Source organism: Temnothorax curvispinosus, unplaced genomic scaffold (genome assembly GCF_003070985.1).
Source record: "Temnothorax curvispinosus isolate PA1 unplaced genomic scaffold, ASM307098v1 QBEX01013859.1, whole genome shotgun sequence".
NCBI lineage: Eukaryota > Metazoa > Arthropoda > Insecta > Hymenoptera > Formicidae > Temnothorax > Temnothorax curvispinosus.
The window spans coordinates 22707-36977 of NW_020223639.1; the positions used below are offsets into that span (position 1 = coordinate 22707).

The window sequence follows — 14271 nt, forward strand, 5'->3', positions numbered from 1 at the left end:
GCGCGGCGCGAACGGGAAACGAGCGGTTTCCGCCCGAGCCGGACGACTGTTCCTCGCGAAAATAATACGCGCCGTAAAACATCCGGCGATGGGAATCAATACTTGTCGCTGGCTGCCCGCGTCGTGTTTTACATATAATTTGCGAGGAGCGTCCGTAGAGGCGCGCGGAAGGCCGGAAGACGGAAAGAGGGACGGCGAGAGTTTCCTCTTCCTCGTCCTGCCCTCGAGAAAAAGTCGCTTCTCCATGAAAAGGACTGATCCTTCGGGGTCAAATAAAATAGATTTAAATCCCGCCCGGTCTTCTCGCCGAGGAGAATACCGGCCTCTTTTCCGTTTTACACCGTTGCCCCTTGCCAAGCGTTAAGAATCGACATGATAATTAAATAGAGGGTACAAGGAAAAAATGCATATACTTTGCAAGTGTCGGACTTGCGATAATAGAAATGTTCGGTCCGGGTAATCCACTGTTTCCGAATTACGAAAAAGCGTTCGAAAAGGTTTCTTGCGAAATTAGACAACAATTTGTAGCGCGAAACGGTGTTGCAAAAGCCTCCTACGCGCGCAAGTGCAATATTAATGCGACTGGTGATTAATACGATGCAACAAATATTGGCAACTGCGCTGCTTGCCGGCTATTATTGCGTCATGCTGCTTTAATAATATCCATTATTGTTTCATTATTAATAATACGCACGTATTTGAACGTGGTAATGATGATACCCTGTAAGCTTATTTCGAGCCTTCATCATAATCGGGCCGCATTAGCATAATTACTCTTAAACGATCGATCTCGGCACGCTCGCGTTTAATGATGCAGATACTGCGCTCGGACGTACACTGTCGTTCAAAATGTCACGTCTGTGTATTCATGATTTTTCGCAACTCCAACGTTTTACTTGAAATTTCACCCCTCGTTTGAATTGAATTTTTTATCAATTAGTAATGATTTTGTGGCAAGACAAATTTTACAAATTATATATCGTAGCTACAACTGAAACATTATCATTCCATTCTGCTAAATTTTAATTCGTCCTTACAGAAGCGTTTAGCACGTAAGATCGGAAAGATCTATACGTTTAAAGCATGAATGTAAAAAATTTCAAACCGAAAGAAATCTGCTCCAAGTTTGAGAATATTTATCTCACATACGGTGAGCGGAAGAAATTTGCGAGGAATTCGTTTAAGGACTATACGGTCGCACGTCGAACCGGAGCAGCTCCTTCTCGTGCCAGTGCGCGGGGAGAAAAGGGAGAATGCGAAAGGAGAGACAGAGAGAGGAGAAGCAGCATACCCCACCTACGCGGCGCTTAATGACCGGGAGCGCGAAGTGCAGTCAGCTGCCGTAAATTATCCGTTCGGTCGAAGGCGAGTCTAAAACGCGGATCCAATAGACGAGAGCGGAACCGAGCGACGAAGCGCGGCCGACATTACATTGGTCGGCTGCCAGAGAGCCGGAGAGAGAGCCGGCGAGTTCATCCGACATTAGTTACGTCAACCGCGCGCCGTACCGAGGGCGACGCGGCGATGGTTCATCGGTATGAAGTAACCGAATTCTCGTTGACACGTGTATACGTATCGGCATACGTACAGCGGGCAGGCAGGAAGCGGAGCAGGCCAAATGGACCATCGACAGCGAATAACTCGATTTGTTCTGTCTACGCGTATACTCGACTGGCTGAAACGCTGAAAGGCCCCAAAGGGTAGGTAGGTGGTGGACAGAAGTCGAGTGGGCGGGAAGGATGGAGCTAAATGGTGCGAGAGGGTGAAGGGAAGAGATACGGTAGGAGACGGTTAGGTAGGTAGCGAGAGGAAGGACCGACGGAAGGAAGGAAGCGAGTTATCGAGACAGTAGTGTCACCGTAGTCGTGCGGAGGTGCCCAGTCGTCGAGCAAACTAGAGGGCCAGTCTCAGAGCCAAAGAGGCTCAGTCAGCCAACCAGCCAACCAGCCAGCCAGCCAGCCTGCCTGCCTGCTTGCCTGCCAGCGAACGTACACGAGCGAGCGAGCGAGCAAGCGGACGAGCGAGCGAACCAGCAAGTTCTTGTTTTATTCAGTCGGGATCATAAATTACGAATTTAAACACACAATGAAAGACGCTTAACAAGAAGCTAACGCGAGATTGAGAGGCCCCGCCCGGAACACCTCTCCTTCCGGTGGAAAACCACCGGGCCGACCAATCCGATGGCGGTACCGCCCCCGGGCACTTAAACGACCCACGGACGGCACGCCAATCGACTCGCGTCGAGGGCCGACCCATCTCTCCCTCCGCCGCGGCGGTTTCCGGAACGCGCGCGCGAGGACGAGGGCAAGGACGAAGGCACAGGAGAGAGACTCGATCTCCCGCCGGAGTGAGAGCGCGCGCGCCCGATGCACACTGCTCGCACACCATTTGGCGACGCGGCGAGTCACTCGGCGAGGATCCCGTATACCGTCGCGGCACGGACAACGACGACTTCCTGATCGCGCGTGTCGGCCATCCGTCGATGACAGTTCAGGCCCGGAACAGCCCGTGACTGATCCATACGTTCCGCGATCATACGTTCTCCATGTCATCGCGCGGAACCGGCGAACCGGTGACTGCTCACGGTGTGCGGTGACTACTTCTTTCCGCTCATCGATCGTCCACTCGCGCGGAACGTGTCATCGTCAGCCTGTCGCGCGCAGACGACGCGTCGTGCGATCCGCGGGAAACCATGATGGGGATCAAGTGATTGACCTGGGTGAGACACCGGTGAAACGGAAGAAACGGGAAAAGGGAAGAAGAGCGTCAGAATATCCTCCCCCTTCGAGAACAGTGCCACTCGCGGTCGCGATCGCGGAGAGTGTCGAGCGTGTCCTGTGTCATCGTCGGTGGTTCGACGTCGTTATTCGAACGAAACGCGCAGTGAGACAACCGTCGTCGCGGTACGCATCTCCGATCGAACGACCGACATCGCCGCGGGACTTCCTCCCCGGCACGGCAGGCGGTACACGGAGAAAACCCCCTCGCGCGCGAGGAGGACTCCGCGGCGGCTCCGAGGCGGCCGCACGCCTCATCCAGCGCGCAGCTAAGCACCGGCTAAGATTTTTCGCTCACTACCGAACTATGCGTGGTGCGAGATGGTGTGTTCTCTGACTAGCGGCAAGGCCTGCGCCGACAGCGGAGACCCGTGCCCGGACCCGCCATCGCGCTCCACGCCGGAGGGCGGCGGACTCGAGATCGCCGAGAACATGTCGTCGTCGCTCAGCGACGCGCACCGACGCAACAATAACCACCATCTGGACCAGGGCGACCGCAGCTCGTCCGCGGGTTCCTCGCTGGGCTCGTGCTCGCCGCCGCCCGCCTCGAGCCACTCGCCGCCGCCCCCGCGGCCGCCTTGGCTCCACGACTTTCATGCGGCGGCCGCGCCCCACGTTTTGCAGTTTCTCAATCTGAGTGCCGCCGGGGGCGGCATGCTCGGTAGTCAGCCGCTGGCAGCGCTGCACTCTATGGCAGAGAGGAGTCATCAGCATCAGCAGCAACAGCAGCAGCAGCAACAGCAGCAGCATCAGCAGCAGCAGCAACAACAACAACAACAACAGCAACAGCAACAGCAGTCGCATCAGCAACATCATCCGCCGCATCAGCAGCAACAGGGCGGCATTCAATTGCCGCGTATCACAGTACCGTTATCCACTATCACGCAGGGCCAATCGTCGCCCACCGGCAGCGGCAAGCACAGCCCGGCGACCTCCATCACCTCCGTCGGCAGCAACCCCCACGGCATCGACACGATACTCTCAAGACCGACGGCAACAGTTCATCCCCAGACGACGGTACCGCCGTCACACGCGACCCTGCCACCGACCCCGCATCCCCAGCACATGGCCGCGCCGCGATACGCCATGCACGCCGGCTTTACAGCGTCCTCGGGTGCGTACTACCTAAGTTCGATAACTTAAATGCGGGTGATGCGGTTGCATGTATGATTAAGCAAGAATGGCCGTTCTGGCCATTCGGAACCCGTATCGTTCCAGATAAACGAATGTTAGATATGGAGAGAAAGAATCTGTTTGTGAACATTAGATACCTTGGATAACTTTAACATTTTCTTTCGAAAAAGCTTTAGCCTTTCTGACTGATGTCTGACTTATGTGTTCCCTTGAAAACGATAAAAGAAAGTTTTCAGCTTGCTCGGAACGGTCAGGATACTTAAAGTTGCGAATATATGTCATTTACAAATATATATTCCTTCTCTCCTATCTAATATGTTCCAGACATTCAGCATTGCTTGCTAGATCCTTAAAGCTGTTAATTAAATTTCGAGAAGATAAATACGACGTAAAGATGATACATCATTTTGCATAAAGCTATTTTTTGGAACCATCGGAATAATATTTAAGATCATTATTTGGAAAAGTCTCATAAAAATTGTTACATTTATGTCTAATTATAAATTACTGTTTAGCAAAGTCAGAGTATTAAGAAATTGAGATATATTGAAAACTCTAGGCGAGTAACTTTGACAGCAAATATATATAGTGATTAATGATGTGTTTTTTTTTGCAATAAACCTGTCGTTTTACTAAAATATAAAGCTTCAATATAAATTTTCTCACGACAAATGTGATTTTATGACAAAGGAGCTAGCGATCGAGGTGAAAATATCGTTTGAAAAATATTTTGCAAACGTGGAACGGAGATAAACGTCGAGGGTTATTGATGCTTGTAGATATTAGTAGCATCTGCAACGGTAACAATTCGGTATAGCCATTCGCGCGTTTGCGATAGAAAATCGGGGGAAACCACCGTTCTCCACGCACAAATCGTCGCGTGCTGCGATAGCATGTAATGCGGGACGGATTGAACGCATTAATCGTAGAATTACCAAGGGCGGTCGATCGAACAACCGCGGGCCAGACGAAAGCGCGACTAGGAGTTACGAATCTATTACGAAACTATCTGTGCATTCGATACGATCGGCCCCGGCGTATAATTCACGGATTTACATATAGTCGGAGTCTGATTTTCCACTTTGATTCGCGCGCGAATCACTATCGCCCGTTTTAATCCATTCTAGCCTAACGAAGAGATAAATATCAACTGCGGCTTTTGATTTATTGATGAGATAAATAAAATTTGCATAAAGACTCGTGTATACAAGAGTCGTGAGAGAAAATATAAAACTAAAGAAAACGTAAATTATAATAGAAATGCTCTTCAAATGATCTCGGCATCCTATTAATTTCAAAGATGCCATTTTCCTGCTTAAATTCGCCACGGAAAAGTTACGAAGAGCTTCTAATGAAGAATCTCGTTCTTTATGAAATACATTTTTTTGACGTAAATGCACGAGCTTTCAATTCACTTTTACAATGTCACTTCCTCGTGTTTTGTTGTTGGCAGCCCGCGCCATCAAGACCTCGTTTGTGATGTTGCAAATGCATATAACTTTTCCATCGGGTGGCGCGCGACAAAGCAGAAGGCGTTTGTCATCGCCTTGAAAGCTTGTGAAAAGATGTCACGTTCAAGAGCGCTTTCGTGCAACGTTTAACCTCGCGTATACATTATAAGCTAAATACGATGCGGATACCGCATTATTAATATTTGACACTAAATTATTTGGCATTAATGATGATGTGCGCCGCGCGATTTTCGATCTCCGACTGAAGCAAAAATATTTCCGATTGCGGAATTCCAACGGCCGATTTGCTCGCTCAATAGAATCACGTGAATTCACATAGTCCAAGGATCAACGTACGCGTAATGATCCTTGGACTGAATCATGTAAATTCACGTGATTCTATTGAGCGAGCAAAGGATGACCTTTCGCGGCTTATGCCTTGTGCAACGAGTCAAAATATCACCGAATACTGAGCCGAGCCTTACTTTGGAGAGATGCTTCTCGAATCTTTAACAATATTGAAGTCTATAAAAGTGTAAAAGTGCTAACATAATTCAAAAGAATTTATCTCAATAATATCTCGGAGACAATAAAATTGCAGAACGCATATATAATCATTCCAGACTCGATGCCACTCAAACAAAATATGATAATTACTGATTTACTTTACGATCTATAACTATATATAAACAAAATTTGTCTTGTTAGAATGAGGATTATAAATTTTTAGTCACACTTTGTGAAAATCTCCCCCGCATCATTTTACGCGTCACTTTTCATTCCTCGGCTATCAGGAATGTATTCAGGCATCAATTTTAGAATTATCGGGGGGGTCGATGTTATACAACGGAGGGAAGATAGGGTCGTATTATGAAGTTGTGTTCTCACAAATAACGTGTCGTACAATATCGCGGTAATATCGGAGACGTGGGTTTAATTCATAAATACCGGTTATCACGGTTTATAATCTATAATCTGTTAAAATGATTTTATCGCGCGCCTTCTGCCTAAACGGAACGCTATCTAAATGTTATCAGTCTAAATGTAGTGATCTGTAACATTCACATAATTAACAAATATTACGTCGAAAACTCTTGGAATGATTAATACAAACATAGTAATATCTACGAAGCATTTAAAAATGTTTCGTAGCTTTATCTAATACTGAACGAGTAATGTAAATAAGAATAGCCCTGAAATATCCTCTGAAATAATTATCACAGAAATAATTAAACAGCGTCACTTCGCTCGATTTCTTTTATCGCTTTCAATCCCGAACGACCAAAAGAGTACTTTGTTTAACACTTAAATGGCAAATTAAATAAAAACAAGAATGCGAATAAGAATTGCAACGTGACTTTGATTGAAATATTGACCGGAAAGGTGCGGCGGACGCGGAACGGTGGTTCTAAAATTTATGCTTACCGAATTACCTGCTCTCTCCCCTGGTACATTAACGAGCGACGCAAACGAGGGACGTTACTTAACATTCATGGCATTAAATTTCTAAATGATTTGCTCCCGACAGAGCGCGGTTATACTTCGTAATAACGAATCGCTAAACAGCGCGCGCTAATATATCCGCGATTTATATGTTTCGCATGTCGAAATGTGCTAATCGCGAGTTCGATTTTATCGCGTGATAATACGATATATGCGTGCGTAATAATAGCGAAGGAGATAACTTTAAGCTGAACACTCTCTGCGCCTTCTTCAATTTTAATCTCTATTTATGAGATTTCGCTCTATTTTTTTATGTTAAAAATTATTATCTTTTTCTGTCACGATATTATATACTGATAATTAAATGAAAAATCGTGTAATTGAAATAAATAAAGATACAAATAGTTATCTTCTATTTATTTTAAACACTGTTAGAAAATTTGTGTTAAATATAACATAAATCGCATGTCCAAAACGGTCCACTCAAATTTTTGTGTTAATTTAACATAATATGGATGTGTTAAATGGTAACACCGATAAAATTCGTTAAAATATTTCAATAGAAAAGAAATGTAATTCTGATCGTAATTTCACGTTAATTATGTATACAATTAAAATAACTTTTATGTTGAAGTTAAGATTGTAAGATAAAATTAACATTCTTTTTCTGTAAATTGTTATTCCCACTTCTGTTATAGAATAAAATCAACGTTCTTTTTCTGTAAATTTTAACACATTTAATAAATACGTTCAAATTGTGTTACTTTAATATATTCTTTAAATTATTTTAATAATTTTACATTTTAAATTTGTTAAGCTCAATTAACATAGCAGGCATATGTTAAATCTACACATGTATGTGTTGATTATTTTACACAAAAATTTTAACAAGGACCTTTTTTAACAAACCTATTATACAAAAATTTTCCAACAGTGAATTTAAGCATTGTACCTTTGACATATTTTAGCCACACATCTCTATTAATAATTATTTTATTGCTACCTCGATTTTTATTGCTAAATTAGAAAGTCGAGTCACACATCAAGTTGCATGTTACTGATCATTTTACTTACGATCGTATAGAAGAATTAAGAAGGAGACAATATTATATCGCGGGAGGTTACAATAGGTGTTTACAATAGGACGCGAATTATTTGATAGCTAAATAGGGCGACCATATACAAGCGGAAGTTAGGATATTGCGGGTTAACCAACTGACGACCATGCGCGGCTTGGTGGCGAATTCGGATTTCCGCGAGAGGATGCACACGATCCTCTGGTCCACTTTGCGGTTGAACGAACAAAAAGATCGCGTTACGATAAACTACAGCGGTAAACGGGTGCAGTACGGCGATGATAAAAAGTGACGATAAAATAAGGGGATGCGTGTAAATGTAATGCTACGTACAAAAGGAGAGACTTCGCGTAAGAGAGCAGCGTTCGAAAAATAAAGACGATAGTAACGGCTGCGACCGCGCTAAAGCTTGCCGTAAATAAATCCTTCATTACTCCAGTTTTGTAAAAAGAAAAAAAAAACAGAAAGAAACGAGAATCATATCGGGATGCGACACAGCGCGCGCGCGCGCGAGCAATTCAATTTTGGAAAGTTCACCGCAAAAATATCGCGGTTACGTTCTTGCGTCGTTCTTTGTGACGAATTACATTCTGCGGACATTTTTCGCGACGCCAATAATACCGCGCGGAATTATTACCGTCGCTGCTCTTCGCTACATCATCCTTTTTAAAATTGTTATTCTACGCGTTTTGCGCGATTGTGTCTGATCGATTTCGAAGGGGAGGTATAACGCGCGCGGATCTAATATCACTGACATATATCTCGCAGAAATTAGTATCATTCGAATGCCGGAAATCGGGCACTCGTGCCGAAATTGGGCGACAATTCTGCAGGTGTACGTTTCCGAAATAGAGCAACGCCCCTTCGGAGTCGAATATCATGAGGCGGTAGGTTTATCTTGAAAGCAGATATTCACATCATCCTAGAAAAGGCGAACTGCTCGACACGCCATGTGCCTCCTCACGTGTGTCTTTCATTTTTTATCGCCTGTAGTAGAAACCTCGGAAATATTGCGTGACATCTGCTCTGGTTTCTGGTGTCATAAATTACGCCGTTTTCTCGTCCCCCTTTTTAAGCGCACCTCGCGAAAATCTCGAAACCTTCCTCGCGACTCGCATCTTTCGCGACAATGAGGCATTCTCTTTTTATGCGGTGCAATGCAAGGCTACGTGATTCACGAAGGTCTGAAAATTCGTGCGCAATCGAATTGCCGTCGGTGACTGCATTAAGAGGCACCCCGCGCTTGCAATATATAAACGCAGTTATCTGGCGAATTAATTCGGGATCAGCTAATGAGCACGGGAATTGAGACAGAAGCGTAACGTTTCTTAAACACATTTACTTGCGTGCGAAAGGCCGCGTCTAATTAGATGAACTAAATTTTAAAATATGGAAACCGCTGCGGATTTTTCAAAAGATTATACACGTTGCAAATTTGACACGACCGAATAATCCTTATACAATATAGAAATGCCTCGTATGCACTTCGTCAAAATAGTTTTTTAGGCGTTAATATCGGCTTCAAAACGGTATCTTTTCGGATATTTTGCAAAAGCGTACGTTTGGAAATGAAAATATCGAATATTTTGAAACGGCGACACGCGCATGTACCTGATGTGCAAAACGCAACACGCGAACGCACATATAGAATTTTAGCGCGGCAAAATAAAATAGTCATATATCGTTATTGCGTAATCCTGTCAAATGCATTTGCGATATTTGCCTGTATTTCAAATCGGCGCGGTGTATACACCCGGGCATTTGGGGCATATGCGCGTTCGCGCGATGGCGCGTATACGTCGGAACTACCCCGCATGTAATTCGCCATATAATCGTATACGGTTTCAATAACGGTTTAATGGGTAACCGACTTCATTGTCGTATTAGACAGATTACGTCGATTACAAATACGACGAACATCAGCGCGCGGCTCGTATTTACGACGCGAATTCGGTGGCGCGCGAATGTCGCTCTGGTTAGAATTATAGGCGATCACCGAATACATATACGTATATGTATGAGTATCGGCTGCATATATATGTGATACGTACAGTGTACATATTTCTGTATAAATTTCGTCCGCTAAAACACCATCGTCGCGTTTTATTCATATCAATAACCGCCCCGCCGATTTGAACGCGTCGCGACATCGACCCGCGATTCGATTCGACTGATTGAAATAAAATGGTTTAACGAAAAGGATATGCTGTCAAAGATAGGTAACTTGCCAAAGTTATCTTAAAAATCGAGAGCTATTCCCTTTATTCGCGATGCTATTTACAATAAACGTAAAACGTAGAGTTAAAAGAAAATAATTTAACCGACCTATTATTGTCGAGGAAATATTATCTATTTATAGAATATAAAAATATTGGATTATAATCGCGTCACAAAGTACGCCAGAGAATCGCTCTTCTTTTTCACGTTTCGCGCCCGCACTATCGTCATCGCGATTATGCGATTCGCAACGCGCGCCGCTAATTGACATCTGATACCGATCGATCTCTCGCGCGCGCACGCTTTACACCGATGGTCATTAATTAAATTCTCGCCGTACGGACGCGCGCGCGAGACTGCCGATCGCCGCTGTATAAATGACAAAAAGCCCATCAAAATGTGCGGTATTAAACGATAAATATTTCGTCCGCTTACTCGCCCGTCGACGTCGCGTCCGTACCTTATTCACCGCGATATTCAGTGCGTCAAATATTTATAGCCGACGATCACGCGCCGTACGTTTCCCCGATTGGTATAGCAGTCGTTTCAATAAATGCAACGTATTGCATATATACACGTAGGATGTTCTAGTTTGCGTTTTAAAGCAAACTCTTTTTGGCAAAAACGTTGATGCGTCGATATAGCTTTTCTCAGCACAGAGAATTAAATCTCGAATGCTCATGCAAATAAGAGAATTTTATTCTTGATATTAAGTAAGTTTTTCGTTTTTACAGAATTTTTATTTGAAATTTAGTTCGTGATTTACCGTGTTTTATCGCGTCAAGACATTTAATACTAAATATTAAAGAACTATAAAAGATAAAACAGCCTTAAATCTCAAGACTTTCTTCAAAGATTGATTGTTGGAGTATCTGTAATTAAGATTAAGATCGAGTATTCAGGCATCACGCATATACTCCATTTTTAAACGCTTTTAATTGCCCCGATTCACGCGTTCTCGAACGAGGCGTCGTAAAAGCGCGTGCCGGGGGTCCGTTTGAGAATCGAGAAGACCTCACCTTTCCACTCCTTTCCCTCGCCGGGCCCCGGCCACGTGGGCCCCGCCGGACAAAGAGCATGATCGCGGATATTTTTGTTGATGAGCGCCGCGCGCGGGTTAAGCCGTTTATGATCCCATAAATTCCGTCTGATTTCGGCGTAACGGACAAAAGGAGCGGCGATCGGACGGCCGGTATCGCGCGTATCCCATTATTCTCGTTCCTGTTCTCGTCGTCGTCGACGGTAAAATGGAAATGGCGCTTTATTGTTCGGATGGACAAGCGTAGACGGCCGGTAGAAACACGCAACTGAAACGAATTAAACGTGCCCACGCAACCGGGAGCTGCAGCGCTCTCAATCGCGATTATGGCTAATTTTTGAATGCGGACGACGATGTCGCCGATCGTTAGATGATTTTCTTTAGTAAGCGTCGTCCGTGAATGTCCCCGATGAAATATTGCGGGAATACGTGGCCCATTGTATGATAACGATCAATTAAACGTGGGTGTAAATAACTTTCCAAAATTATACTACGAAGATATACATCCTGTAAAGTTCTCGACACCGAAACCGACGACATTGATACAGTTCTGCGTAAGATTCACTAAGAGAGACTCGTGAGCAATTGATTTATTCAATAGAAATACGATCTTATTAATAACCTGATGGACAAATTAAAGCGATGGTCTTTTAAATATTTTAATGATTGTGAATTAATCATTTCGAGCCCGACGTACTAAAACATAAATAATAAATTCGGTCTATAAACGAAATTAAATCATTGCCAACTTTTCTAATTAATATAAGAAGTACAATAATAAAATTAAATAAACAATTACATTCTAAAATTAATTAAAAAATGTAAATGATGTGATAACAGAATGAATTTATTGAAAGAAGTAATTGCTTTTGAAAGTATAAAAACTCATCAGAAATATGCACAAATGCACGTAAGTCTCGCGTCTTTTTCACAAAGACGATAAGATAATAATTCCTGGAAAGGCGAACAATGATATAATTCTGCCGTGTCTTATTCGATTCGCGCGTTTCGATCGGTCAGAGAGAAAGAAAGAAAGAGAGAGAGAGAGAGATCAATTTAATCTCCCTTAATCCGCGCAAAAAGTCCGTCGGATCCCGACGACCGATATTTACGGATTCGATATCTCAGCCACCATTACCTCGCATAGAGCCCGGCTTAAGTCGACTAATTTCTCGCGTTCGAAAGGTCGGATCATTAAGGTCTCCGCACAGCGGAGAGTTGCCGTGGTACCTACCTCTCTCTCGAGGCTGCGAATCGAATTGGCGTCACGTGTGCGTGTGCACGAGTATGCGGTCGCCGATAATCTCGACTAAAACACCAGATTCGAGTAGATACGAATTTCTGCCGAGCTAAACCAGCGGGTGCTGAGGCGAAACGAAAATGCCTGGAGATCTTTTAACAATTTTTTTCCATTTCGTCTGTGTAATTATCTCTCTCTCAATACCTCTAACACGAATTACATTATTCAAATTAGGTATATACAGTGTCAATTATCATGCCATTCTCAACCAATCGAAATCTAAAGGATCAAAGCTGTATGATTCGCAAGAGAGTTAAAATAAAATTGTAACTATTTGTATAATACAATAACGGACGTTTGGAATTTTCTCAATTTGACGTTTAATTATTTGGCGGGGAGGAGGGAAAAGGGGAAGGAGCGAGATTGAAATCTGTCGCGAGGTCGCGTGGCTTATAAAATTGCAGCATTTAAATTCCGCTTGCATATCCCGGGCGAATGCGAGTTGTATGAAAATAGCGTATGATAAAAATGTGAAATGAATCGCGTAGATGTGGAAACGAGCGGGGAGGGAAAAAAACTGAAGCTTTAATAAAGCGGTTTACGGTGGAGAAAACGGGACGACTTGGCCGACATCGATCCGAGGAAGCTGTTTCACTCGGTCAGTAAATGCGCGCCCGTTCTACATCTCGCCGTTGTGCATTTTACGGCTTCCTTCGATTATTACTTCAATATGCGCTGCTATCTGAATTATCGTAAATCCAATATCGTTATCTATAATACGCCGACGAACCAAAGCATATGTTATGCCCGCTGCGTTTAATCCCAATATCAGTTAAATATAGATCAACCATTATTAATATCGCGAATGGTTATTAATGTCATACGCGATACTTTTTTTTTCGAGAAAGAGAAGAAAGAAAAGTACACACGATCACACATATTTCCTGCATCTCGCTGAGATTTCTTAGAAGATTAAAACTTAACACGTTATTTTCAATTTGCAATTATATTTTTTTTGTATCTTAGAAAAGGAATTAGTTAGTATTGTTATGGACCAACTAAAGACTTGCTGCTGTTACTTATTATTTGTAAGCGGAATATTGAGAACCAGATAGCACGTATGTCTGAAAGACGTCGTAAAGATTGTCTGGGAAAAGTGTGCGGCCCCATTGATTCGCGCAGACTTCGGAATAACCGGTCTTAAGTAAAAATTCGCACGTAATACGTAAGTGTTCATTTGTATATCTCCCTAGGTATCGGTCAATTTCAACAAAGAGCGGAACCACGACACACCGCTGTCTATTGGCCGGGCCTTCAGGGACTAGTCAGCGATCCTCTCGCATGGCGGGCAAGATTACACACATGTAAGTCCAATATCTTTCACATACTACATCTCTTATATACATATGTAACATTACATATATGGAAAAAATACCGTTTTGATATTCACATACTCGCGTACGACAACAAAACTGAAAACGATTCATCGCATGATTATATTTAAGTACAACTAATTCAAAGCTTATTGGTTACAAAAGTTTGTTGGAGTGAGATGCTCAACTATATTCAATTATGCCTCACTTGCCAAACTTTGTTCTTAACGTACGCCTCTTAACGTACAGTACTTTCCTGTCTCTCTCTCTCAGCGCTCTCTCTCTCTCTCTCTCTCTCTCTCTCTCTCTTACGTTTCATCTTTTTATCTTACTCGAGCATTTCTTCGAGCATCTTATTCCTTCGGCAATAGAGGGACGTATTATCATTACTTCTAAATACGCGCATTGTCGTACGTCTCAACCGCCTGCGGATGTTTCGTTACCTTTCCCCGGGCACCGTCGGGTTTGACAGCTGCGCGTGTTTGCTTTCGCGGCAGGAAAATCACAGAGCCGAAGTGAAG

At 43.7% G+C, this 14271-nt stretch overlaps 1 protein-coding gene across 1 annotated transcript in view; it reads left to right on the forward strand.

Moving 5' to 3' along the window:
- Positions 1–2360: 2360 nt before the first annotated feature.
- Positions 2361–14271, forward strand: part of LOC112464077 (homeobox protein Nkx-6.1-like) — a 36885-nt gene continuing 24974 nt past the window's right edge. The window contains exons 1-2 of the mRNA XM_025030868.1: positions 2361–3891; positions 13631–13741. Coding sequence (XP_024886636.1) covers positions 3099–3891; positions 13631–13741 — 904 coding nt within the window. The 5' untranslated portion in view covers positions 2361–3098. The remainder of the gene's footprint in view (positions 3892–13630; positions 13742–14271) is intronic.